This window comes from Macrosteles quadrilineatus, unplaced genomic scaffold (assembly GCF_028750875.1).
Source record: "Macrosteles quadrilineatus isolate MER2022 unplaced genomic scaffold, UCM_ALF_1.0 Scaffold_2__2_contigs__length_208266976, whole genome shotgun sequence".
NCBI lineage: Eukaryota > Metazoa > Arthropoda > Insecta > Hemiptera > Cicadellidae > Macrosteles > Macrosteles quadrilineatus.
Window position 1 is genome coordinate 198,980,823 of NW_026542595.1, and position 27,610 is coordinate 199,008,432.

Sequence of the window (27,610 nt, forward strand, 5' to 3'; positions counted from 1 at the left end):
TAGCAGCTAGAACCAGCATAAAATCAGCATCGTATGACTGAATCTTCAGCTGCTAGAAACACTCGCATGAGCTGGTATTTCTAGCTATTTAACAGTTTAATATTACAAGTGCTTGAAGAGTCACTAGCAGGTCATGTGACCCATTTTGGTTTCTAGTGCCATTCCAGCTCAGTATGACAGTATAGTGCATCATGCTATAGTCCTCGCCACCCTAAATTGAGGCAGCCCAAGGCTGCACTAGATATATGGCGTGCGGCCTTGGGCTGCCTCAAGTTAGGGTGGCGAGGACTATAGTTCTCGCAGTGAGAAAAAATGTATTTTTAATTTAAATGAATTTAATACATTGAAACTAATCAAGAACAAATTTAAAACTTCATGTTTGGAAATTTTGTTATGCATTACCATAATTTTCTTGTTATGATTGCTACATCTCACCTATATTAACTAAATGAATGTGTTTTTGTGTTGATAAAAGATAAAGAACTTTTGTTGTAGGCCAACCACAACTTATTGAATCAATTTGTAATTTGCATGCCTGTATAGATAAAAAATAATAGTGTTAAACATTAACATTGCATTTTTTTCCACTTGCACTCTTTTACTTTTATGATGGCAGATCATAGACAAAACATAACTTCTAATACCAACAGACAACATTATTTTTGTTAACTACACCCACCGTCCCAATTACATCACTAGACTTGTAAGTTGTAACGCTCCAGCTAGCGCTCTGAAGAAATAGCAACTAAAGCTGCTGGATCTGGCAGCGAGAACTAGCTGCTAAAACAAGCTCCGTGTGACAGTGCTTTAAGTTATGTTTATAGGACAAAAGCGTTTAACCCTTAGAGTGCCAGGCGAGAAATAAAAGTAATGCTCAAAAAATGCCGATGATTTTTCCCGAAGGTCGCGCTAAAAATGCCGAGCGCGATCTGGCGATTTTTAGGTTAAAATTTCGTAAAAATCGAATTTTTCGATATTTTGACCAACGAAAATCGATGTATCGCATCTAGTAACTTTCGACTCAATGTTAATATATGGGTTAAAAGAATCCGAGTATCCATTCGGTTGTTATGACAACTGTTCGATCATTACGAAACGTCCGGTCAGCCGGACGTTGGCACTTTTGGCTCGTTCTAAAAACGTCCGGTCGGCCGGACGTCGGCACTTTTGGCTCGTTTTAAAAACGTCCGGTTCCCCGGACGTTGGCACTCAAAGGGTTAAGTGTGTATGTGTGCCATAATTTCTCATATGACAGTTGTAATACTTGGTATCAGTACATGAATAACTTCAATCACAGACATAAACACTTGCAACAAATTAAATCATGTGCCGTACAACTTTGTCATTGACAATCACATTCTTCACAAGGTTATAACATACAAAACATGAATTTTACCATTCACTAATTATTTCAAGTAAGCCTAAATTCTACCTACTACTTAGCGTTAAAACTGAAAATATAAAATATATAAAATCTGTACAATAATATCAATAACTAACATATTATTTACCTTGTCTAGATTTTTCAGGCAATCAGGAATGTTTTCAGTTAAGTTTTTGACTGTAAAACATCAGCAGGCTTTCCCAAACATTAACTTTACCTATCAATTATTTTACTCTTATAAAACACCTTACTTATTTGAAAACTCTTAGTAAAATGATGATACTGGTAGTATATTTATAATGCTTTTTTATTAAATAATTTTAAAATAAGTAAAACATTTTAAAAGACAAAAATGTATAGAATAGAAAGAAAAATTAATGTTAAATTAAAAATTTTAAAGCATTCAGTATAAAAACTTCTCAACTTTGGCACAAAATTAAATGCTAATTATCTGTGATACTGTGATGGCTTGAATATTTGAACCAAGCGAGTTTATACACTGAAAATACACTACGATTCTTCTGATAAGCAGTGGTGTAGTGGAGCGGGACAGGGCTGTAAACGATCTGTTTTTCTTCGACAATGGTGGGCCCCGCAACGGAAAATGTACTAATACACCACTGCAGTGATACATAACATTTATTATTTTAATGTTAAACCTTTGCTAGGTGTTTCAATTAAGCAAATTTGTGTTTTGACTACATAAATTAACATTTTAATGAGATCTTTCACCTATGTTCTGGTTGCTGTACCACTTTGTGAATTTAAAAACACACTTCAAGTGACAAAAACTGGCAGTCGTAATAAATCTAAACTATATTTTTGGTCTATTAGACCATGAGAACATTAGAAAGGTCATTGAGATCATTTAAAAACAAGAATCAATTGATCTTTGCTTACCATAAAAAAGTATACCATCTCAAATACCACGATTAAGACGACTATTTTGACTTAAGTCAATCAATATGCTACGGTTAAAATAGTGATTAGTAATTTAATATTTAATGCGAACAGCTTTGAGCTTGTAAAGATGAAGTAAAGATGGGTAAAATATTTTATGGTAGGTTTCTTTCACTTTAAAAAAGTCAACCACGATCAAATTAAAACACTCTACTCAGTTGCAATTCAACGTTTTGAAAATTTAGCGAGCGAAACAATATTTACCAATATTAACCACATTGCACAACAATCAATGTTAACGCTTAAAACTAGGTAATTATCAAAATATAAGCATCACTTCCTATTATATATAGCCGTGCAAAAGCGACGAGGAAAAATAATGCGAGATAAAGCGTGAACCTGAACAACAGTTGAACTCTTTACATTGGTGGATTAACTGGTGGAATGGGAGCGTTTCCTCTTCCAACAATCCGGATGGAGCAGTTTCTGCTCTTCTGAGAGATCCTTAGCACCTTGAATATACTTGTCTCTCTCCTCTTGAGGAAGCATCCTCCACGCCTCGCCCAATATTACACTGATGGCCCTGTAAAAACGGTGAATTTAGCTCCTCGTTTATAATAATAACTTATCATCTTGTGTCTTGGCCTGAGAAACTCAAGTTTGGAGCCTAGCCTAAAGGCTTGAGATATCAAGCAAAAGTCAGGAAATTGAACCGAGCCGAGCTGTTATCCTCTGGATATTGCAACTGCAAGTGTCTCCAAAAATTTCAATCACATTGTCTCTGAGGATGCGGGAAAAGATATCTCAGCCATCTCAGCTAAAGCCCGTTTGGGTGCATTATTTCAATTCATAAATTTAATTTGATTAAGTTCAGGCATTTATTATCACTAGGCCTACATTAAGTATTCATTCCATGATCATACTAATCTCAGAAACTGTTTGGCTTGAGGAAGATAAAATTAAGTGACATCAATATTATAAGTTTAGGTGGTGCCTGTCTGTCTGTCCGTCTATTTGTCTGTGCAGCTGTTACGACCAAATTACTAAGGCAATATAGCCGAAATTACACACAAAGATGGTCCATATATCTAGGAATGTCTTAGGCCGGTGACACACTATCCGGTTTAGCAGGATGGGTTTTTATTGAATTGACATAACCCCTGTCACACTTGTCCCGTTCTACAGCAACATATTTCGAGTAAAGAGCGCGAGCATCACATGCAGTGCACTGTTGATAGCGACAACATTACGATGTTGTCCAAAGTGAAATTTGTCTGTGCTCTTGAAGCAAGTGGTTTGTTGCAAAAACCTTACGTAGGCGTTATTGGGTACACCATTTTCATTGCACAACCGCATCAATGTGACAGCTCCCATTAAAACCCATGAGTTTGAATCATCCCGCCAAACAGGTCCCTTTTAAACCAGACCGGCGAAACCGGATAGTGTGTCACCGGCCTTAAGCCTATTCACCCTGAGTTCCCCCGGGCTTCGACCCATGGATGTCCAAAGTTTTGAGGTGAGGTTTTCAAAAGTAAATATTGATTGGTCTCCATGGCAGGATGTAAAAACTCACAATGTTTATCTTTGGTTTGACATTTCAATTTAAACAAGCATAACTGACAAATTTTTAACTTGATCATGTTTAACTTTATGGCATTCAAAAATGAAATGTATAACTCAACTAAATGTAAATGTTCAACAAGGCCAATATGTATTGATTTATTTTATTCACCAGCGCTTTTGGAAAATATATCCAAAGTTCAAAAGATTTATTTTTTCCAAACTTATTATTTATATATTTTTCCAATACGGTATCCTATACCTCATCGGTTTTAACATTATTTAAAATTGATTTATTATTAAGGCTACATATTGGCCTTGTTGAACATTTAAATTTTGTTATACATTTCATAATTGATCATGTTTGTGAGAAAAAGGCATAATAGGGAGATAAGGAATAAGTCATGTATAATGATTATGATGTAGTAGCACACGTGAAAGCAAGGAGAATAAGGTGGACAGGACATGCACTACGGAGAGAACAAGGTTCACTATTAAAAGAAGCAAGCATAGGAAAGCCATAAGGGAAACGAGGACCACTAGGAAGGCCCAAGAAGAGATGGTGGGATAGTGTCTCCAAAGACGTGGGGCAGCAGTGGAAGAGGCAGGAGATAGAGAAAGATGGAGAGCAGTTGTTGATGCAGCCAAATCCTAAATGGCCATGGGAGTGAGTGAGTGAGTTCCTATATACTCCAACAGTTATGGGCAAATTCAAACCATTTACATGTTTGTGCATAGGATCAAACTCTATTCACAAGACAGACCAACTAGAAACACAAAAATAACTATGTCTTACCTATTATCTTTTCCTGGGTTAGTTTGAATGAGCTCCAACCGGTAACGTTTTGCAAACAGCATGAAGGCATTCATCGGCCGCTTGGGTTTGTCCGACTCCTGAGTTTTACGTGTTGGAGTCGTCGGAGGTGAGAGTAGAAACGCCGGAGACTGAGGTTGAGGCTCTTCCATGGTTGGAAAACTGAATCTGAACCGATTAAAGTCTTAGAACGTTGAAATTGTAATAGGCTAAGTAAAAGAAGAAATGTTAAAACCTCTCTGGGGCTTGGCTGGATAGAGATGAAAGAGTAAGACACAATTTTCTTAGACATTTAGGCCTAATTGTAGGTAAAACAAGTTATTTCATTATTTGATTAAACTTATCTATATTTAAATGAAAATATATAGACGTTACACATAATCACTTTGTCACTGTAAAATATGTAGCCTATGTTATTGTAAATAAAATATGTTGTGGACATATTTTAATATGGACATAAAAGCAGCGTTGTTTTTCAGCATTCACTCTCTATCAGTTTAAAGGCCAGCACTATAACCACTCAGCTACATAAAACTAAAAAAAATCACAGGTAGGCCATACGGTAGGCCTACATAAAGACTCTGAAAACCAAAATACATTTTTTTTTCTCTGAAAGACTTTTTAAAGTGTATGCACAAAGAGCTTCACTTGACCAAGCGCCCCAGAAGACAAAAGATTATAATGTGTTTTCTGTATCATATCTATGCACTTTGGACTACCTGGTATTTTTCTAATGTACACAGGCTGCTATCCCTTTGTTCTAAGGGATCACAACCCTGGCCTAGTGCCTTTCCTTAAACACAACTGATCAAATGGGTTGTTTACATTATTTATTCAGGGAACACTGTGCCTTTTGAAACTGACTAGGCGAAAGTGAGTATGTGCAAAAGTGTAAAAATTTACTTGGGCTATTTTTAACTGTATCAGCCTATTTGACAAGACAATCTCATACATGTCAAAAAAGGTATACTAGGTTAGATTGGTATATTGTTGACAGTAGGTAATCAATACGTGAAAATCATATGTTATCAAAAGCCGGAGCTTATTATCAATCTAACCTCTTTATCCTCTCGCAGATGTCAGGCGAGGGGAGTGGTAATGGGAGAGACGATGGGAGGAGAGGATGCAGTATTACATCACCCGGCTGCAGCGGCAGGCACTTGAGTCCGTAGCGCTTCTGGAAACTGTCTGGGCAGACGGCAACCCAGCCACGATCCTTGACAAGGAAGGGGTGGCAAGGGGTGACTTCTGCAATGACCTCGCCGTAGGAGGAGAGGGAGCAACAGACCACCTGGGGAGTAGGGGAGGGAGTGACTCGCTCCACTAGCAGCTCTCCCGACCAGTCGTTGGGAAAGGATGGCATCTGTTCCACGAGTCGCCAGCAGCCTCCCACTTTAACTCTTACACCTGCCAAACATGATTAACATGCTGGAAATGAAATTCTACTGAGTCATGAGTGTTTTACTGAGCTTCACAAAAATATGTTTAACAAAAGATATTTAAAACGCTTCAGAGTCAAATGACAATGGCAAAATCCCTCTCATTTGAATTTTCGCTACTCTGAGCACAGTTTGGTCCGTATTAGCAAAACTTGACTTTGAATTGAACAAATAACATAGTTATTTTAGAGTAGGCAAAGTGTTTCCTCTGTGTGCAGGTATTGCTTCAATTGTAGCTTGTTTAATTTTTGTTACCTCATTGGCCTACCTAGTTTAATTTTTCACTCAACTTCCCAAAGTATTTTAAACATTTAACCTTATAAATGTGTGCTACTAAATAAAACCAATGGCTGACAACAGCCTGATTTATACCTGTTTATGGAAAGAGATTAAAACAGTAGCCTAGGTTGTACAATAATCTCACCTGACTGGAAACAATGCCAAACGGGCGACGGCCACGGACACTTCCAAGAGCCAAACCTGTGAACCAGTCTGGAGTCTGCCAACTCTTCTCTGCTGCTACCGAGCGAGGAAGGCGCAGGACTTAGCAACACCGAGCCGTTTGTAGAGAGATCAAGGACGAAGCTGTCTGTGAGATCATGTGAGATCGGTTCTAAATGAGATCGTAGGCCAGAGACGGCTGGAGAGACGACACTTGTTGTTTGTTCAGAGCAGTATTTTATACTAGGTGACGAAGGAACAGTGCTTTCCGAGGTAGAGACAGTGTTTTCCTCTGCTATCGGAGGAATAATCGTCACTTCAGCGTCTGCTTTGGCCAGGTTAACAGGTATGCTGTGCGCTCTGAGACAATATTTATTTAAAGTCTAATACCAAAACAACTGGCTGATGGAAATTATAGGCTAAATAAGGCATTAAAAGCTTATCTAAAAAAACTGACAAAAAACAGAACAGTGGACTGTATAGGTACATATTTCGGACTAGGTCCCCTGTTCAACTGCAAATCATTCTTAAGCTTTAGTGATACTGTTCCACAAAGTAGAACTTAAAACTACAAGAACTAAAGTGGACATTTGTAAGAATAGTAATGATTCTCAATTGATGTTTACATATTTAGTTTGTAAAAAAACATTCATTAAGAGTAAATATTGTGTGAAGACTTTAAATTCGTTTCATTGCTGTAGGTAACCTAATATAATTGAATACTGAATTTTCATGGAGTAGGGCTATAGCCTAGGCCTATTCTTAATGTTTTAATAGGCTACAGGTACCTTTTCCTAAATGGCAGATGTTTCTGCATCAGTGGGCTCTTTGGACTTGTAGCGATGATAGCAAACTCTTTGAGCATGGATAATGGCATTTTCTCCCTCTCTTCGGCAGAAAGGTTCAATGGAGGAGGGATAGGTTTCATTTTTTTGGCAGTCTTAACAGTGAGATCTCTGGGTTGGTCTTCTGAACAACTTAGGTAACTTTCTGCCATTTTAACCTCTTGAGGCTGAGTTGTGTGCTTAAAAATCTAAAAAAAAAATAAACAAAATATATAACTCTTTCATTGATATAGGAAAAAAACATTTTTTGGATTGAATACCTTACAGTAACTGGTCCCAGATCTTGGGTTAGCAATTATCTTATTTTTTATTTTTTGTGAGCGTTTCTGAGCAAATGGCGTTTTTTACAATTTGAAAGGTATCGGTCCAAACTTTGGTCTTGAAAGATACTAAGTTATCTAACGTGGACCTTCAAGCGAAATCTCCATAAGTTACTGGGAATAAGCTATAGTCATGTGACGTAATTTTCCTGAAGAAGAAACGTGGGAAATTACGCCACCTGTACGATAAACGAAGTCCCAGGAATCGCACGGGTCGGGTTGCCGGGATTTTCTCAAGGGTCGATAGTGATTAGGATAGCCTCAATTTGATAGCCTTGGTTATCGGGTTTTTGGACGAACTTAGCGGGTTACCAGACACCACACTTTTAATCACCACTCTAGTCAGAGGAGTTTGTGGGGGAATCAATAATTTTGACGTGACTCTGTGGGCAATAACTACTTGACACTCTACTTTGCTACTTAACTAGACAACTGGTAAACTACCCGCTTACCTACGGAGTTAATGTACAGAAGTTGAACTGAAGCAGACAAAGGTTAGCTTAAGATAGGCCTAGCCCAAGTCCCACAGAGTCTGAATTCACGAAAAAACACAAGCTGGCTTAAGTTGTCCTGGTGAGAAACGAGAAAAATAGAAACGAAAAATAAAACTGCTCCTCGAGCATAAAACGAAAACTAAAACTTGTACTTACTCACGTGGTCAACTTAAGCAAAACTAGTCTAGCAGAAACCTGTCTGCTGGGACAAACTTAGGGACTTTGACAAACTTTAAGAAGATTTAAAAACTTAAAAAAGAAAGTCCCAATAGCCTACAGGCTATGAAACGTTAATTCGGAAAGTAAGTAAACAACCGCAATATTTTACTAAATTGGTTGGTTAAAACGTATGGCTAGTTCTGGGAGTCAGGCCAAGCCTGCAAACTTCAGCAAAGTTATACCAACTAAAAACTGCTAAAGTAACTTAACCCATTGGCGCCGACTTACGAGCGTTACTCGTACGGCCGCTGCAGGCCCGGCGGCCGACTTACGAGAGCCACTCGTGTCACCGCTAGGCAGCGCCATTTTTATTTAGTTATTATTATTTTTCGCCCTTTTTGTTTCTTCTTACTATTATAATGTTTATAAATATCTTGCTTCTTGATTTGTGTATTTACTCATTTATTTTAGCGAATAACAAACAATTTTGTGTTGCCATGGGAACCACATATCACCAAAAATCAGCTGTGGTAAGGTAAACAAACAATTTTTTTTAAATGTTATTACTTATAAAAGTACACAACTTTTGATTTTTCTACGTAGGGAATCGATTGAACTTTATAATAGTAGTGTTATTTGGTGTCTGGATTAATCTTGGAATTTGTATATCAAGTTTACTTTCAAAATATTGTTTTTAAAAATTTTATTCTTATAATCTTTCCCTATATATATATTTTTTTTAGTTTAGAACTTTGACTATCCAATTACCACTTTTCTGTAGACAATTTTACTGTGAACAAAATGGTGAAAGAATTAACAATTTATTATCCAAGGTTTTCTTTCTATAGCAGTTAGAGTAAAAGTCTACAAACTCGGTAAAATTAATTGCCGCCAGAGGGTGCTGCAGGTAGCGCATTAATTCCTTCCCCAATGGGTTAATGTACGAAAACCTAAATGGTTTATTTCACAACTTACCAAACGACAAAAAAGAATAATCCTCTAAAACGATTTTACGCGCACACGATGCACAAAACTAGAAATTCAAACCTTCAGAGCTTACGGCGTTACGAGACGAATTAATTATCGAAACGACGACGAACTTGAAAAAGCGTTCACTTCAAATTTCAGCCAGGACAAGAAAGAGAATCACAGTGAACACTTCACCTATATGTCACAAATCGAGACAAAGGTTAAATCACCCGCTGATTGGTCCACGAGTTACAGAAACAGAAAAAAAAAACTGGCAGCGAAGGCACGCACAAACCGTTGATTCAAGCGCCGAAATCACAAAAAGGCGGCTTGCCCACCTTTTTTTCTCCCGGAGCTTTTCACAAGCTCGTCAAACAACCAACTGACACTGACGTCGTCTGCGGTCCTGGAATTAGAGGTTAGGTAGGCCTATGATGTCAGTTTAGAGTCTTGACTAGGGCTCCACAACAGCTTTCATCTAGCTGTTTAAGTTTTGTGGTTTAACTGTATTTTACCCCCTACACATATGGCCCGTTACACCTATAAGGTTAAAGTTATAAGTTACAGTTATGAATAAGCTGCAGGAAATAAGCTTAAAGGGGTATAACTTACCGTAGGTAGGTCTAAAGGTAATTTACCTGGACTGAGAACCAATTTTTTTTTAGGTCCCATGAAGCCAAAACACCATTTCATTCAAATTCATATTTAAAAATGTGTGTCATTAGCGTGATACTTGAGCAAAATTATCATCACTAAGTTAACCCTTCATGGACGGGTGACGGATATATCCGCCTAAGTCTTTGGCGATAAAGGACGGGTGGCGGATATATCCGCTTATGGTTTTTGATGTTCCGGACGGGAAGTGGATATATCCGCCTTCTCTTCAGACAGACTGGCAGGTGCTTGAGCAGTAACCAGATGTTCCGCAGTTCCAATGCTACTTTCCTGCTCTCTCCAGCAATGGCTGTGCTCTACTCTTCCACACTCCCCCCTCTCTACCACGCCTACCCCTCTCCCGCACACCAGCTACCTCTCCTTCGCTCCCACCTTGACGATTCGCGCTCAACACTACGTTGTCTTTATTTATTGCCTAACGTTGTGATGGTCATCCTCATCCGCAGATATATAGGCCTATCGTATAACTTAGTTAAAAACAAGTAAAAAATTAAGTTATTTTGACAGTATGAAGTGTTCCATTGTGTTTATTTTAAGTATAGGCCTAGGCCCTACCTACTTGTATAACAAAACACAAGGAAAATTAATTTTTATTTTTTTCCTGTAATTTTTTCCTGTTCCATGTCACGATTTCGCCAGTCCGGGAAGGGTTAAGTTAACTTATGACCAAATCCCCACCTTTGACAGAAGGGAAGTACCACTAAGTAACTTCAATTAAATTACCAGTAGGCTTAAAGTCAAAACTTTGAGAATGAAGAATTAAAAACCATTAGCCTATAAATATAGGACTAGGCCTACGTGACTACCATAAGTACAGTAGCATGGGCCTAGTCATAAATTGATAAGCCTACTTTAAATAGGGTAGGCCTAGACCCTAAATTACTGATAGGCCTAGTTTTTGGTTAGAAATTTGTAAAAGGCTAAATCGATGGAGTTGTAGCCTAGGACCTATACCTATCAAAGTTGCATTGGCCCAAGCTTCACCAACTTAAGGCTGCACTGTAGTTTACGTCCCTACTACATTCATTAGGCCTATATTGATATCGAATAGGCCAAGGCCTATATAAACTTAAGTTAGTCCTAAATATTATTCGATATTCATTTGAATGAGTGTAGAACGTAAACTAAAGTGCAGCCTAACTTAATGTAATGACTGATCTGATGACTGCAAAGAGTAAACGAAAGAGACTAGCCTAGGTTTAACTTATGCTCGTTTACCCGAGAAATCCAAACCATTACAACAGGCAGATAAATAGAGCCTATTATCATAGTCACAATTAAAATTCCAAAACATTAAAACAGTATGTTATTAAATGGTTAAATAATTCTAAATTGCATTACAGTACAAGACAAACAGAACTAAGCTATAAATAGCCTAACTTGGATCTGAGAAGACTGGTAGGCTACAAAGGCATAAAGTAAAGCAGGCCTAACCTTCGCGAGGTAAAAAACGGAATATTTATAAAGTAAAATTACTACCTTAAGATGTATATGATTTCTTTAAACTTATAACATGACTTACAGAACAGTAAAACAAACCAAAACTAAATAAATCACCAAATGTTTACATATTTCTGACAACAATCAACAAGTAGCAAAATGAAAGCAAGTAGAAAAGAAGAATAGCCCAAAGCCCAATGCCCAACAGATAGAAGACTGTTCTGTTTCATTTCCATAACCTTCATGCAATGCATTTCATTTCCTAAAGGCGGTTTCCATTTACTCCCACTAAGCGCTGATTAAAGTCAATAACGTTGCTGATACTATAATTAAAATACTTTTCAATATCAATCATTTTAACGTTGATTAAATAAGTAGTAGTAATTTTATAAATTATTTTTTGACTTGTAATCAAACGCCATACTTATTTAAAATCAAACTTCTTTAAAAACGGGTTTCTGTGACCACTGACGGAAAGAGTTTTGTTGGATAAAAATAAGATGAAAACAAATCAGGATGGCCCATAGGGGATAGTCCTATCTACACAGATATGGCAATAATTTACTCAATGGTAATGTACGCTGGATGCAATACTTTACCTAACCCGCCATGTTAAACTTCCCTATCCCAAGCGTGATGTATACAACTTCCTTACTTCTCGAGTGATGTAAAGTATCAAAAAACTCACTCGGTGATGTAATGAAACCCATTTAAATAACATTGAGTGGATAACTTAAAAAATATAACTCTATGGAGCCAACGACGTTTAACGCTAGAAATCAGCTGTGTGCTTGAATTTTATTGTTATTGTTATGTTTTGGAGAATTTTCCTAACCTAGCTTTTGTTTGTAAATGAACCTTACTGTGATAAGCGAAACGGCACACGGAAGATTTCTCAGGTGCCGTTTGACGTCACCAACAGCTGACGTCACTTTGAGGGAACACCAATACAGCAACGATGCGGTTAGAGCCATCGGCCTCGGTGGTGCAGTGGATAGCGTTGCGGGCTGAAAATCCGAATTTTCCGGGTTCGAATCCCGCCGGCGGCACTAACTTTTTATCAACATTTTTTTCATATCAGCAAATTTGGTTGGTTTGGTTAGGTTATGACAGTTTAATTTTATAATAAAAAAATTATAAAATTGAATTTTAGGCAATTATAATTTTATTTTATGAACAAAACTATTTTTTAGATTAGTAAACCTTTATTCGATTTTTCCATTATCAGCACGTTTGGTTAGTTTGGTTAGGTTATGACAGTTTAATTTAATAATAGAAAATTATAAAATTGTCTGTTTCTTCAGACGCAGCAGTTAGTGACGTCAGCAGTTAGTGACGTCATACGGCACCTGAGAAATCTTCCGTGTGCCCCACCGCTGTTATAAGATGAGTGAAATGGGTAATGAAAAATATTGTTCGTAACCTCCTGTATATTGTCGGGTCAGGTAAAATCTTGTACGTTACACGTTACGCAAGAGCGTGTTTACATCACTTAGGTAAATTATGCAACTTTCACCTGCGTGATGTAAAAACGCTCTTACTACACTTGTAATGTAAATAGCTATTACGTGAACTCATTTTATTTTACCATGTGATTTATCTTTGTTCCAAAGTTGTTCAAATAAACAGCTGAAATATTACAAAAGTCACCAACAGTGTCAAACTTAAAATTTCTTACTCAACGCCACATTTCAATTTTTTAAGTTTTAAGTAAATTAACATTTTTATCTGATGGTTACCTTTATTTTTGTCAAAATCTGAACAGAAACTGTAAACAAACTAAATCAAATGTTTAACTAAAGAAAACATTGATTTTCCACATCCCTATGCCTGGAATTCTTTTATTAGTGGGTAGAATAGTTTAACAGCAATCTCGTCAAAAAGAACCAATCGCAAGAGGAAATATTGTATTTTCTAAATTTACATAAATTGGTTAGTGAATAACACAACAACTATCTAAGATGACAGAACGCATACCTTTTATAAATGTTATAAGCCTTCATTTTGTGCTGGAGCGGACAGTCATTTCGCTAGGAAGCATGGTTTCCGAGATCTAAGAAAAAAAACAGAAATGGTACCTTCAAGCCCCCCCCCCCTCACCATTCAGATTCCGGGATCGTGTGGATCTTGGTTGTCCCCAGAATGCAGGATATGGCATGTTGTTGACTCTGAAAAAATAGACCTTTTTAGTTGCGAAGAGGGAAGATAATAAGAGCGTTCCACCCCCCCCCCCCCCCGGCTGTTTCCGTGATCCTACAAAAAAGAATCTCCTGGCATTTTTATAATTTGTGTATTATTCCAGCTTCAAGAACGAATAATTAATAAGTTGGTTTACCTTATGGTTGCCAGATTCTTGAAAAAATTTAAAAAACATTTTTATTTCTTGCTCTATGATTATTTCGCCACAGGTGTGGCATCTTCATGAGCACAGTTACATAACACCAGCAGTATTTACACATATTTACATTTTCGCACGGATGACTGTTCGAAAAAGTTAACCATATCGGTCCTGGGTCTAGGTCTTACCATAATATGAGACCTGCAATACTATATTCCCTAAAAGGGAAATTCGCTAAAAGCAAATATAAAACAGATAATTATTATTGTTATTTTTAAATTGAATTTTGAAATGCCAGTCCAAAAAATTAATTGTAGTATAATAACTGTTTTTCAATTTCATCATTACTGTACTGCAGGATTTCTTTTGAATCTACAAAATATGATTGATCAGATACTTGAGGAGTACCGTCTATTTTTGTCTATGTTATAAGCTACCTAGGTATGCCGCATTTTCAAGATTGTAAGCCATTGTAAGTGTTTATTGTAAGCTATGGAACAAATTCCCGATTATAAGCTATGTATAGCAGGGTGGCTGAAAATAAATTACACCCCCCTTAACTTTTCAACCATTTGAGATATTTGAAATCTGTTTGTGGCAACCTTCTTAGATATATATGAGGGGCTACAATAATTATGGCCAATTTTGAAAATATTGCCCTTAGGAGTAGTGAGGGTAGGGGGTAGCTCAGCATTTTCGAACGACAAGTATAGTCGATTTGGTATAATTTTACAGGGCTTGACGAAAACATAAAATTGACATAAAAAAACCCAAAATCGGCCGACTAATAACAAAATGGCTCCATAAAACGTTCAAATCCAACCATGAGGGTGGCAAAAATTAACTTGCACCCCCTTTAACTTTTTAACTATTTGAGATATTTGAAACCGGTTTGCGACTACTTGTTTGGATATGAAGGGCTACAATAGTTACCTTTACCTTTACCTTTACCTAGATCCTCTTCACCGTAGTCGTTGAGACCAGGGAATCGTCATTCTTCTTTTGTTATGTGTATATATGTATTTGTGTATTAGTGTAGGTTGTGAGCAGTTTAATGGTTTAGTCTATTGTAGATGCTGTGATCTACGTAAAATTCATTTAGGTTGTAATATGGTTTGTTTAGCAAATATTGTTTTAGTTTTTTCAAGAAAGTTTTGTCATTGTGGATTAGTTTTAAATTCTCTGGTAACATATTAAATAGCTTTGACCCTATTATTTGAGGATTTTTACTAGTTTTGGTAAGTCTGTGTTGTTGAACATTATAGTTAAGTTTCGAGTTTCTTAAATTAAGTTTGTGGCAATCATTTCTGACTTTTGGGGGGTTGAGTTTCAAAAATTTTATGGTTTCCAGGATGTAGAGGGATGGTAGGGTAAGGATTTCATTGGATATGAAGAATGGTTTGCAATGTTCGTCATATTGAAGCTGTTCTATTGTTCTTATGGCCCTCTTTTGTATTGTAAGCAGTTGTTGTATGAGATGGTCTGCAGCAGATCCCCAAGCTATGATGCAGAATCTTAAATGGCTTTCAAATAATGCAAAATATGCGATTTTTGCAGTTTTTTTGTTTGTTATAGAGCATATTCTTCTTATTGCGAATGTTGCTGACAACAGCTTATTTTCTAGATGTTCAATATGCTTTTGCCAGGATAAGTTTTCATCCAAAAAGACTCCTAAGAATTTTGTTTCTGATACAGTTGTGATTGATGTTGAGCTTGTAGTCTGAGGGTTAGTCTGTTTTTTTGTTGAGAAGTTTATATTGACTGTTTTAGTTTTATTTATCTTGAGGTTCAGTGAGGAACATACTTCTGAAGCTAGTTGTAAGGTTTCTTCTGTTTCATTATTAGGTATTGTAGATACTGGGTAGAGAATAGTCGTATCATCCGCAAACATAATACAAGTTTTATCTGTTGACATATAGTCTGGGAAGTTGTTGATATAGATGATGAAATACAAAGGTCCCAGGACAGAGCCCTGTGGGATTCCTCGTTCGGTGAGTTTTGTAGATGATTTAATTTTTGTTTCGATGTTGTTTTTATAGTGAATTACTTCAACTTGTTGTTTTCGGTCCGCAAAATAGTTTTTGATCCAATTTAGGGCTTTTCCTGTAATATTTAATTGCTCCAACTTATTTATTAGAATATTGTGGTCCAAACTGTCAAAAGCTTTTTGCAAATCTAAAAAGATTGCAGAGGCATGTTGTTTGTTTTCCCAAAAGGAGGTGATTGTTTCGCAAAGTTTGTTGAGGGCGGTGTTGATGGACTTATTCTTCCTGAAGCCGTGTTGTTGTTGTGAGAGTATTTCTAGTTTATTTAAATGTTCCATAATTCGAAAGTAGATAATCTTCTCAAGGTATTTGGATAATGTTGGTAATACTGATATGGGTCTGTATAGTTTTCCATGCAAGTGTTGTCGCCTTTCTTGTGCTTAGGGTAGACTCTGTAGCCAATTTCATTCTGTTCGGTACTATTGCTTGGTCTATTGGAGAGTTGATGATGTGGAGTAGAGGAGAAGCAATTTCTTGTTGACAATGTTTGATGATTTTATTTGAGATTTCATCAAATCCAGTTATGGTCAGTTTTGAGAATTTCGCCCTTAGGGGTACCTAGTGGGGGTAGGGGGTAGCTCAAAATTTTCAAATAGCAAGTATTATAGTCGAGTTTGGTATCATTTTGCAGGTCTTGAAAAAACATATAAAGAAAATAGAAATTGGACCATTAATAACAAAATGGCAGTTCAAAATTACTTTTAATAACCATTGTCTTAATCATTTTTAGCTTGACCAAAATTGACCATAATTATTGGTAGCCTCTCATATTAAGAAGGTTGCCGCAAACAGATTTCAAATATCTCAAACGGTTGAAAAGTTAAGGGGGGTGTAAACTATAACTACTTTTCAGCCACCCCGTATAGGTATAAAACGACACGCTTTCCGCATAACAGACACAAAGGCGGCCGTGTAAGAAACTGCAGCTGCATGGTTTTAAATTTAGCAACGTAAAATAGTACGTAAAATGAAAATGAAAATAGGGAATGTTTTGTTTCTGTTTCTGTTATATTATTTGAGTTGAGGTTATGTTTTTGTTTTGTTTGTGAAATCAAATTAAACAATAATTAGCCTACGCTTAGCTTAGGGCCTTCTTAGCCTATTCCCCTCAAGTGTAATAATACATAGGTTTAGTTAATTTATCTTTTTAACTTAAACATTATACTGTATTAGGCTTAATTGAAGTGAATTAGTTATGGACGTAGGGCTAGGCCTATATCCTGTTGTTTTTATTTTAACCCAAGTGATTTACATTTAGCGACTTATTCCACAATGTCACTACTTATAGATACACAAGAGTTTTCAGAATATTTTAGAAATGTCTCCCAATTTCTTCAAGAATTTTCGTGGATTTACAAAACCCCTGTCACCAACCTACTTACCCAAGATGTTTTCTCAAAAATACCCAATGAATGGAAAGGACATATTCTAGATTTGTCTATCGAGGAGTTGAATGAAGTACCACTAGGTTTTATAAAGGTAGGCTTATGCTCATTCCTTGTATATTTTTGCGTTAAGCGTTATAGGTTCTTGCATTTTAGCATTAAGGTCTTTCTACATGCTCGACTCTGAAAACCATAACTTATGTAACTTAGGCCTAAGTTACATTTGCAATTCATAGCTGCTAAAACACTGGACCGATGTCATTTAAAGTTAGTTTGTGTGATAAAGTTAGCTGCAAACCTTTCTTTATAAATAATAGGCTGCACTTTACTTAAGCCTATAAAATACCCTCATAAATATATACCATATAGGCCTATAAGTTATATATAATACACTCCTTCGAATGAAACAACTGAATGAAAATATTGATTTATCAATTGTTTCATTCGATTTATCGTTTGGTTAAGTAGTTAGGTTTGGTTAACCTTACCTAACTAACCAAATGATATACCGTATCGATCAATATTTTCATTCCAATGAGTGTAGGACATAAAGTAAAGTGTAGCCAAATAATAACTTAATAGAATAGCCTATAACTTAATGACACTTTCAAGTATTTATATTTTTAATAATTTAGTTTAACTTATGTTAACTTCAACAAAACATTGCATAACTTATACTGGGCCGAAATGTCACCCAATACATAACCACACAACTAGACAATCAAACAATCTGTACATCCCACCTGTAAGACTTTCAAAATTCACGATAAGCCATAAATTTTTACAAAATTACAACTTTTCAATAAACTTCCCATTCTATTTAGAGAAATCAATAACATAAGTTAGGTAAACCTTTTCAAATCAAAATAATCAAAATGGCTAATTAGCAAAGCCTTTTTTCCTATTGAAGATTTTTTGAACAAATGTTTAAAGCCAACATGAATACGCTTTATGGCTTGCTACAAATATGTAACAACTTGTTTGTTAGTTGTTGGTCTAATGGAATAGCTCCTAAATAGGCCTATGCTATTTTCTTTATTTTTTTTAATTTCTCTACGGCATAGCCGTTGGCTCTGGTTTCCACGTTGGTGATTTTTTTTTCATACAACTGGCAGAATCATTTTTTACTCACAAATTTATACAGGTTTCGATGCATTTTAGTTGATCCAGTCGACTTAAAGTGAGTTGTGTGTTTATAATACAGTAAGTTTAACCTTTTTTGTGTTTCATATCGTGGATAAAGATTGACCTAAGTTACTACTAATGAATAGCGACATCGATACCTACCTACATAAAAAAAGTACCATAAGTTTAAGCGATGGACCAATGTCATCTACAGTAGAAAAAAAAACTAGTTAAACAATATATGTTACTGTATAGAATTTTTATTTCAATTTATTGCAAATTACATTATTTATAGGCCCTACCTTAATTGATCAGAAAAATGAATGGAAGAGATCGGTCTGTGGGTATGTTTAATTCAGTAAAGCAAATCTGGCCCCCAGGTTAGTCCATTGACCCAAAGTCTGGCATTAAATATAGTTGTTGACGATTGGTAGTGAATATGTTAACAGAATTTTGCTGGCCTAGCTTACGATTTAATACTGTAATATATTAAGTTTAATGTCTTTGAAAATCTTTTAAAACAGGACAGTTCACCGAGGACTCTCCAAAACTTCATAAGAAATTGCAAGGAACTAACTCTACCTGAGTTGGCTGGTTTGCCCTTAAATCTTCCATCTTGTTCTGATGATTGGCTACAGTCAGTGCCTAAAGAAATATGGAAGGGCATGAGCCAGAAAAAGAAACAAGAAGTTCAGTTGATGTCTGCGTTTGTCCATAATGAATGCAAAGCTTTAGGAATCAGTAACATTGTGGATCTTGGATCAGGATTGGTATGACATTTTTACTTTGCTCTGTTAGACTTATGACTTAAGTAATATCTTTAAATATTGATACAACTAGACGTTCCATTCCCATGTTAAAGACCCAGATCTGCCATCCTCTTACAGACCTCTGTGTATGTTAGATACGGCTGGCAAAGTCCTCGAGAAATTGATCCGTTCCCGGCTAAATTCAGCCGTTGTCGCTGCGGAGGACCTCTCCCCTCGTCAGTATGGATTCAGGATGGGGCGATCAACGATTGATGCGATTGAGGAGGTGAAGCAAGCCGTGATGAGAGCTGAGGATTTTAACCACTACTCTCGCAGGGTTGTGCTGCTCGTAACGCTCGATGTGCGAAATGCATTTAATTCTGCGAGGTGGTGCGATATGCTGGACGCTCTGGAGAACACCTTCCACGTGCCGGCATACCTCATGCGCATCATAGAGGATTATCTCCGGTTTCGCCTCCTAACGTATGACACTGCGGAGGGCCCGCGGACGATGAGTGTCACTTCTGGTGCTGCCCAAGGTTCCATACTCGGCCCAGACCTCTGGAACGTCACTTATGACAGCCTTCTGAGGTCTGAAATGCCTGAGGAAACGGTTTTGCAGCTTTGATAGCTGCACGTAGCGTTGAGCTGGCTCAGCTAAAGCTAAACCGAGTTATGCGTACCATAAACGCATGGATGGCAGACCACGGTCTCTCGCTTGCTCTGAGCAAAACCGAGATTGTGATTTTGACAAAAAACGGATTGACACCATCGTGCCGTCGAGGTTCAAACTGTTCGTTCTGCCAAGTATCTTGGGGTCATGGTAGACAGCAAGCTTAGCTGGCGGGATCAGATCTTCCGTACAGCGGACAAGGCCGCTAGGGTGGTTTCTTCTCTTAGCCGGTTGATGGCCAATGTCGGAGGGCCTCGGTCCAGTCGTAGAAGGCTGTTAATGTCTTCGGTCCAGTCCGTACTCTTGTACGGTGCGGAGGTGTGGTCAGACGCACTAAATAAGGAGGCATACAGGATGCGGCTCGCCAGAGTGCAGCGTCAGGCAGCACTGAGGGTAGCATCTGCCTACCGAACAGTGTCCGAGCCCGCCGTCCTGTTGATTGCTGGAGTCATCCCCGTCAAACTTTTGGCGGCGGAGAGAAAGGCAATTTACCGGCGCCGTGGGGAGGACGAGGCACGAACAGAGGAACGCACCTGCACCTACCAGCTGTGGCAGGAGGGCTGGGAACAGGAGACACGGGGACTCTGGACCAGGCGACTGATACAGCAAGTCCAACATTGGGTGGATCGGCGGCACGGAGAGGTGGACTTCTACCTCACCCAATTTCTGACGGGACACGGCTTTTTCCGGTCGTACCTGTTCAGGATGGGCAAAGCCGTGTCACCCGACTGCATATACTGCCCAGGCATTCTCGATGACGTGGAACATACATTTTTCCACTGCCAGCGCTGGGAAAGGCCCCGCCTGGAGGCTCAACAGTTAGTAGGACTCGGTCATACCGATTATGACGGAGGGTGAGGACAATTGGACCTGTGTGTCACATTATATCCAGGGTATTCTCCGCGACAAGAAGATCGACCTTGACCGGGATGCGGTGTAGGTCATTAAGAATCTAAATGCCAGAAACGGTGCGAGCCCTGAGGGCTTAGGTCACATGTTGGCCTGACTTGAAGTAATGTGACAAACAATTCCAGGTCTGTGTCCAACAGAGTAGAGGGGGTTTTTTAATGAGTAGTCTGATAATTTTCAGGAGTCTCACACTACAGGCTGGCTACCTGTGTGCATAAAAGCATTTTCCCTCCTCTCCCTAAGGGGGAAAAAAAAATTCCCATGTTAAAGTTGTTGTCAGTTTTTTTAACCAAAATTGTCGTAGTTGATTTGAGCCACCGACAGAGTGTGCTGATCTAAATCAACAAATTTCTGTAAAATACTCACAAACTTTTTCTCCAAGTCAAACTACAGTAATGAAATGTCTGATTGTGAGATATAGCAAATGTTATGGTCCATCAACTTAGTCAGCAACAAAAAATAAGGAAGAAAATTGAATTTTAGACACTAGCGCATACTATGAACATTGAAATAATCATCATATCCGAGAAATGATAAAAATTTATTATTTTTGAATGAGTAATAACTTACAGTAACTGATTAAAATGTTAATAGCTCAAATTAGAGCCTATAATTTACTGATTATTTTGAATCTAAAACATGTAAAAAACAAACGATACTGGAGCTATTAATTTTTAATCACAGAAAAACCATATAAAAAGTAGTTTTTATGTTGGTTGTTTACCTTCCGTTCACCTTGAAACTTGTCCGATTTGAATAACTAATAGCTTAAATGAAAGCCAGTATTTCACTGAAGGTTCTTAGACCAAAATGAAAATATATAGGATTTTATAATTATAACTGGTGATGAACATCTTAAATTGTTGTTAAATATACAGGGTGTCCCGTAAGTAAACAGCCAAACTCCGGGAATTGGTTCCATGGATCAAAATAAAGAGAAAATCAAGAATAACATTTTTTTCCAAAATTGCTTTGTAAATCAGATATCCGCCATTTTATATTTTTGATATAAACATTTTTATTTTTGAATTTTTTTTACCGATCTTTATAAAACTTAGTATGTAGGTTAAGGTAGAAAAGACCAATTTTAGGAAAAAAATCATCTTAATTCAACTTAAAATTTCAAAATGGCGGCCATTTTAATTTTTTTAACATAAATTTATACTAAAAAACGGCTAATTTTATGAAAAAATGTCATGAACGATTAGTTTGTAATGTTATAAATGTTTTTATTTCAGGGCTATGTTAACCGTCTATTACTTCTCCAAGGATATAAGATTTTAGGTGTTGAATCTCAGGAAAAACTTGTTAATTTTGCAACAACCCTTAAAGATAAGTTATTTCCTAGTGAAATAGCAATGAAGATAAGTTACATTAACCTCAATATTTGTGAAAATTCAATACCAGAGTTGAGAAATGCTTTGGTAAAAACTTTAATTACACCGTACAAGGGACATAGGACTATGTCAAATTATGAAGACAATGAAGATAAAAATAATTTTAACCAGAAAGAAAATTTTACAAAATGTAGATTTGAAGAAGTGGCTGAAGGCAATGGGAAGGTAAGCTGTTCAGGTTTCAGGAGTCAGGACTGTAGATTGAGGGTTAAAATAATGTCTCGGTCAGCTCTGTGTGCAACTTATCAGAGTTTACCTAATTGTTTGTGATAGAGGCCCACCATCACCACCATCATATGCATGGTTTCATTATTATTTTACACTTAAACTATTAACTAAAATCCTTTCATCCAGGCAATATACTAAATATACAGAATCTTATTTGGACAATGTGTACAATCAGATAGTTGATTCCAACGAGCAATTTTATTAGCCAACAATATGCCTTTCTGTATCATATTACTAGTCCGTATTAATGAGAGTAAGAGTGCAGGACTCCTGTTTTAGAGGCTGGATTAAAATTTGGCCAATTATTAATGGTGTTTAGCAGCATTATCCTGGTGGTTGGAGCCCAACTTTTAATTTTTTGGTAGCACCTAACAAGAAACAAAAAAGTATTGGATAAAGTAAATTTATTAAATATTTTCTTTTCCTTTTAGGTGTGCATGATTGGTTTACACGCTTGTGGTGACTTGGCAGTTTCTGGTTTAAAGATGTTTCTGAACCTCCCAGAAGTTTCAGCTCTGGTAATGATTCCGTGTTGCTATCACAAGATGGCTCTTGATTCTAATGTTGAAGTAGAATCAGGAGTTGAGAAATTCCACAACATTCCTCAGAGCCAGTCGCTTGCTAAAGCTTGTGCTGAGGGAGAGAATTTTATTTGCCGTTCACTTCTGCGGCTTGCAAGCCAAGGGACAAACTCCAGCTGGATGAGTTGGAGTGAGGCAGATCATCGGCAACATTCATTCAACGTTCTCGCCAGAGCCGTTGTTGAGTTGTATGCTCAAAAAGGTGAGTTAATGCAACTAAACTTAAAAAAGTGCAAGCTTTGAAGGTTGTATTGTTAGCCTAGTGGTCAGCGATTGTGTCTTTAATGCATCAGGGACCAGTTCAATCCCAGACATATCAAAGAAATGTTTACTGGTTTACAAAAATATTTTCCATAAAATCGTTTGTGATTTTTCAGTGCAACATGTCTCTAGTTTAGACACTAACAACAATAATCTGTATTGAGGAAATGTTTTTGTGATAAACATGAATTTTTATAGTGTTCTATAGTTTTTAGCGAATTTCCCATATAGGGAATAAGCTATTACCGTAGTACTCATGGTAAGACCTGGACGCGGGACCGATTTTTTTTTCGTTTTGAGGTCCCTAGAGGCCAAAAACACCATCCGTTCAAATTCATATATATATATATATATTTATATATATATATATATATATATTTATATATATATATATATATATATATATATATATATATATATATATATATATATATGTGTCCGTCAGCACGATAACTCGAGCAAAAATGATCCGATTTTGATGAAATTTGGTACAAACGTGTAAACCTACGTCTATTCGAACGAGTTCGCGATCCAGCATGATCGGACCATGGGAACGGGTGTTTACGGGGGGTTTTATGGGGTAAAAATAGGTTTTTCCCAATTTTGACCCAAAAAACATAAAATTTAGCAATTAATTTCTAAACCATTTTGTAGAGCTTCAAAAAACAAATAATTTAGTATATTGAAGCGTTATTATGCGCCTAATGGTTACGGAGAAAATTCCAAAAAATTGTAAATTTAAAATTCCCATGTTATTCTTATGGAGAATGAGTAAACTGTTGTAGTTTGCTTGTTTACGAACATATTTTGATCAAATTTGGAAAATGTTTTTATTTCTTACTAACTATTAACATTTTACAAAAAAAAACAGTTTTACCCTCCCTAATGCAGCAAACCTAAGTACTTGTTAAACTAATTCTATTTAAATCGGGAATAAATGTTATATTTTTAAGTAGACATTTCAGTGTAAATCCAATCAGTCAAATGGAAATTCGCTTAGTCTGCAGGTTTGCTGCGGCGGGGGTATTATCTTATAGGAATAATTCAATAGATAAACTTTTGTTAAGTGATTACATTCAAACATACCTAATTGAAATATTGATGAGGTTTGATTAGAAAGGGCTTATTGCCTGAGAATTAAGAAGACAAAGGAAAGGAAAAGCAGGCTTACCCTAAGAATTGTAGACATCCAACTTCATTACATAAGAAAACACAAAAGGAACACTGAAAATTTTGAGGCCACTGGCCCCTTTCTCAATATTGAGAGTTACATAAGATTCTTGTGAATCTATGATTTTTTTTAAACAAAAAAAAACACTGAATATGTTGAAGCCATTGGCAACTTTCTTAAGCCCCCTCTTCTTTTGATTCACAAGAATCTAATATGTGTCTTTCAATGTTGAGAAAAATGCCAGTTTCCTCTAAAAATTCAATGTTTCTTTTGTATTTCCTTCTGTGTTACTTAAGTGAAGTGGGATGCCTACAATTCTTAATGTAAGCCTGCTTATCCTGTCCTTTGTCTCCTTAATTAAAATATTGATGAGTCGGTTTTAGACAAGGTTGTTGTTTCGCTATCATTTATTAGCTGCTATGTAACAAAAGGTCGACTTTAGCAAGACCATGGTTTGGATGATATAAAACACCTTCTTAAAAATGTAAAAAATTCCATTGGCTCTACAAGACATAAAATAAGAAAAATCACAGTTATGGTAATATTTATGGTATTTGTGGTAAATAAGAAAAACTATCACTAAATGGTATTACAAAATTTAAATTTAGGTAGGCCTATACATGTTGTATTCTAAGTATTTTTTGTCTTTATTGAAATAGAAGGTTACAGAATTCAAACAGTGTAAAATATTCATTAGGTAGCAAAAATAAAATGAAAATATCAAATCAGATGTGGTTAAATAGGATCGCATGAAAATACTTACAATCGGATGGACGATGATTTTCATTTAATTTAATTTCATTTCATTTCATTCATTTCATTACTTAATTTGCCTCCTAACTCAGAAATAACAATATACATTTGATACAACGTTCAAGTATGCCTATATAAAGTTTGATGTTTGGTTTGATTTTAGATCCGTGGTTGGACTGAAAATGGTTGACTTTAATGTTGACATTGTCTCAACTTTTCATTGGTGAAAAAAAGCGTTTGCTTCCCCAAGTTGGAGACAACAAACATTTGAATCTGAGAAAGATTGGTATGCCTACAAAACTGATGCACATATTAAATTTGTTGTATTTAGTTGTCTTTTTCAGAAAATGCCTCATTTAAGAAGAATTTTAGAAGATTGGCAAGGAAAAGTTTGCTGAAAGACCAAAATTTTTCTAATTACATTAGTGAAATACTTAGCCGTAGTGAGATGAGAAATGAAGATCAAATGACTGATTTTGCAATAGAAAATAAGAAAATACACAGCGAACTTTTATGTCTGTAAGTAAAATCAATGTTACCATACTACATTACTGCTGTCTTATGATATAAATTACATTTTACTAATTCATTGTATGTGAGTTTTCTTCACAAGTTAATGTGTACTAAACAACGAGTTAAAAAGGAAAGAAAACAATAAAATACTCAATGAACCGTTATATAGGCTAGAAGTATATATCAATGGTTGAGCTATTTTCCTACTTTTACAGATGGGAGCTGCACCAAGACAAGTTACCACTGGTGGAAGTAATCACAGTACTCCAGATGTGTCTAGAACCGGTTGTCGAGAGCCTGGTTGTGGCTGACAGAATCTGCTTCCTTAGAGAGCAAAATATCAACAATGTCAGGATCGTCAGAATTATTGACAACAGAATATCCCCAAGATCCTTAGCTTACATAGCATCAAAATGATTTGAAAACTTTCGGCATAAGTTAATATATTATGACTTGTGACTTAAGCTTTCTTCTCGGTCTTTTTGGGCACTAGGATAGCCTGGATGTTAGGCAGTACTCCATCCTGGGCGATGGTGTTACGGATTGCCAGCTAGAGGTGACAAGGAATGTCTATCCTCGGTTGATCTGAATAACCTGGCCATTTTCGGGTCAAAGTGAATCGATCATAAATTCATTAAGGCAAATCGGATGTGTAGGAGTTTGCAACAAGCGAATGGAATTCAAGATTTTGTTGTGGCAGTGGATCATAATTAAAGAAGGTTTGCTGCTTTAGCAGGCTCAAACCTAGAGAAGCTCTGAATGAGGCGGCTTCGATAGTTAAATGGGATTCAAGACTCTTCTTATGCCTCCTTTATATGGTGCTTATTTTAATTTTGCCTCCTCCCATCTACTCAGTCGTCTTCATCACTGTTACAACTCCAGGTTGTCAGGAACAAGTGTGCACCAACAACAACAAGTGTGCAACAACAACAAGTGTGCACAGTTCTCATGTCTGCTTATCACTTGAGGAAGTAACTACTCTCTGAGAAAAAATCCTTGTGTGTCAGTGTCAATCTTTTTGAAAGTTATGTCGAGGAATAAGATTAAAAAGCAAAACAGAAGGCAATAACCTATTGATATTAATCTAAGATTTTCAGGATTGCTGCTCGCTAGATGTTTTAGCAGTGTTGAAGAAAGTTCACCTGACTAAATCCTTGTATTGTGAAAATAAATATTAAATAACTAAAACCTTTTTCCAACGAGTGGAGTATTATTGTAAAGCTACGACACATTATTACATGTGAAGTTATTTTAGTAAATTAATTATTTATTTTTGAGAACAGACACCTTTCTAATATGATTGATGTTTCTTAAAACCACCACATATATCATTATCCAAAATTTGTTTTTACTTCAAAGATAATTTCAAACTTCTTATACAACTAAATATACAAGGTGTTAATAAAAAAAACCTGTTTGATTGTAGATTTGTCTCACTCATCCTGTGTTAGAGTATTATAGTTCTCATTATTTGTTAAGAAAACTCAACAATTTTTATAACCAGCTTTTTTGATTAGCAGTACCTTCTAACATTGTTGTGGGATGAACAAAAACAAAATGGTTACATTTTGTTATGAATCCTTGAGTGAAGGCGCATTATGTCGAGTGGTTCATAGTAGCCTAACTAAGTCTCCTATTGCTGTTCAGCGTAGATTTAGAAGAAGGTTTAACGGATATCCTCCTTCAAAGAACACAATAACGGTTCAAGCTTTTACTGTAAAGTAAAAAAACTATACTTTAAAGAAAGTAAGTAAACACTACTGTAAAGTGAATCTTTTCGATTCAAAGGACTGAATTAATTAAAAAGGCTAGTTTAGACAACGGTTGTAGGTAAAAGCCATTTATTAATAATCAAGGACAGCTGGGCTCAGTTTCGAGCCAGCAAAGAGCTTCATACTTTTCTCAGGATCGAACCGGCGACCTTTTGATTAGGATAAATACTGAGCTATCTAGCTATAACGTCACGTATGTACTACATTCATACACAATTTTAAGTTTCTAGCATGTTCCGAGAAGGTTTAGGTCACCTAACGATAGTCAAT

The 27,610-nt window shown here is 36.5% G+C and overlaps 2 protein-coding genes across 4 annotated transcripts; one reads left to right on the plus strand and one right to left on the minus strand.

Annotated features, from left to right (window-relative positions):
- Positions 1 to 326: 326 nt before the first annotated feature.
- LOC128986426 (HMG box-containing protein 1-like) lies at positions 327 to 11,629 on the minus strand. 2 transcript variants are annotated; one of them, XM_054406794.1, is made up of 6 exons: positions 11,523 to 11,629; positions 7,327 to 7,571; positions 6,522 to 6,898; positions 5,717 to 6,065; positions 4,641 to 4,826; positions 327 to 2,867 (listed from the first exon to the last, which is right to left on the minus strand). In XM_054406794.1, exons 2-6 carry the CDS (start codon positions 7,533 to 7,535, stop codon positions 2,717 to 2,719), a joined length of 1,272 nt encoding a protein of 423 aa, XP_054262769.1. In that variant the 5' UTR covers positions 7,536 to 7,571; positions 11,523 to 11,629; the 3' UTR covers positions 327 to 2,716. The 2 variants fall into 2 exon arrangements, with proteins under 2 accessions (XP_054262769.1, XP_054262768.1); XM_054406793.1 differs by having other exon boundaries at positions 11,480 to 11,608.
- Positions 11,630 to 16,850: 5,221 nt separating this feature from the next.
- LOC128986837 (methyltransferase-like protein 25B) lies at positions 16,851 to 26,896 on the plus strand. Of its 2 annotated transcripts, XM_054407393.1 has the most exons (6): positions 16,851 to 17,302; positions 18,858 to 19,103; positions 21,903 to 22,226; positions 22,721 to 23,072; positions 25,400 to 25,574; positions 25,784 to 26,896. In XM_054407393.1, exons 1-6 carry the CDS (start codon positions 17,096 to 17,098, stop codon positions 25,983 to 25,985), a joined length of 1,506 nt encoding a protein of 501 aa, XP_054263368.1. In that variant the 5' UTR covers positions 16,851 to 17,095; the 3' UTR covers positions 25,986 to 26,896. The 2 variants fall into 2 exon arrangements, with proteins under 2 accessions (XP_054263368.1, XP_054263370.1); XM_054407395.1 differs by lacking the exons at positions 25,400 to 25,574; positions 25,784 to 26,896 and adding an exon at positions 25,219 to 25,348.
- The last annotated feature ends 714 nt before the right edge of the window (positions 26,897 to 27,610 follow it).

What these genes read in the sequence shown, in the direction of transcription:
- LOC128986426 (XM_054406794.1), bottom strand. Translation starts at nt 7,535, where the DNA reads ATGGCAGAAAGTTACCTAAGTTGTTCAGAAGACCAACCCAGAGATCTC. An exon ending in CATCTGCCATTTAGGAAAAG is followed by an intron (nt 6,899 to 7,326) that starts GTACCTGTAGCC and finishes ATATTGTCTCAG; the next exon opens with AGCGCACAGCATACCTGTTA. An exon ending in AACCCAGGAAAAGATAATAG is followed by an intron (nt 2,868 to 4,640) that starts GTAAGACATAGT and finishes CCGTTTTTACAG; the next exon opens with GGCCATCAGTGTAATATTGG.
- LOC128986837 (XM_054407393.1), top strand. Translation starts at nt 17,096, where the DNA reads ATGTCACTACTTATAGATACACAAGAGTTTTCAGAATATTTTAGAAAT. An exon ending in TGGATCTTGGATCAGGATTG is followed by an intron (nt 19,104 to 21,902) that starts GTATGACATTTT and finishes TTTTTATTTCAG; the next exon opens with GGCTATGTTAACCGTCTATT. An exon ending in TGAGTTGTATGCTCAAAAAG is followed by an intron (nt 23,073 to 25,399) that starts GTGAGTTAATGC and finishes TGTCTTTTTCAG; the next exon opens with AAAATGCCTCATTTAAGAAG.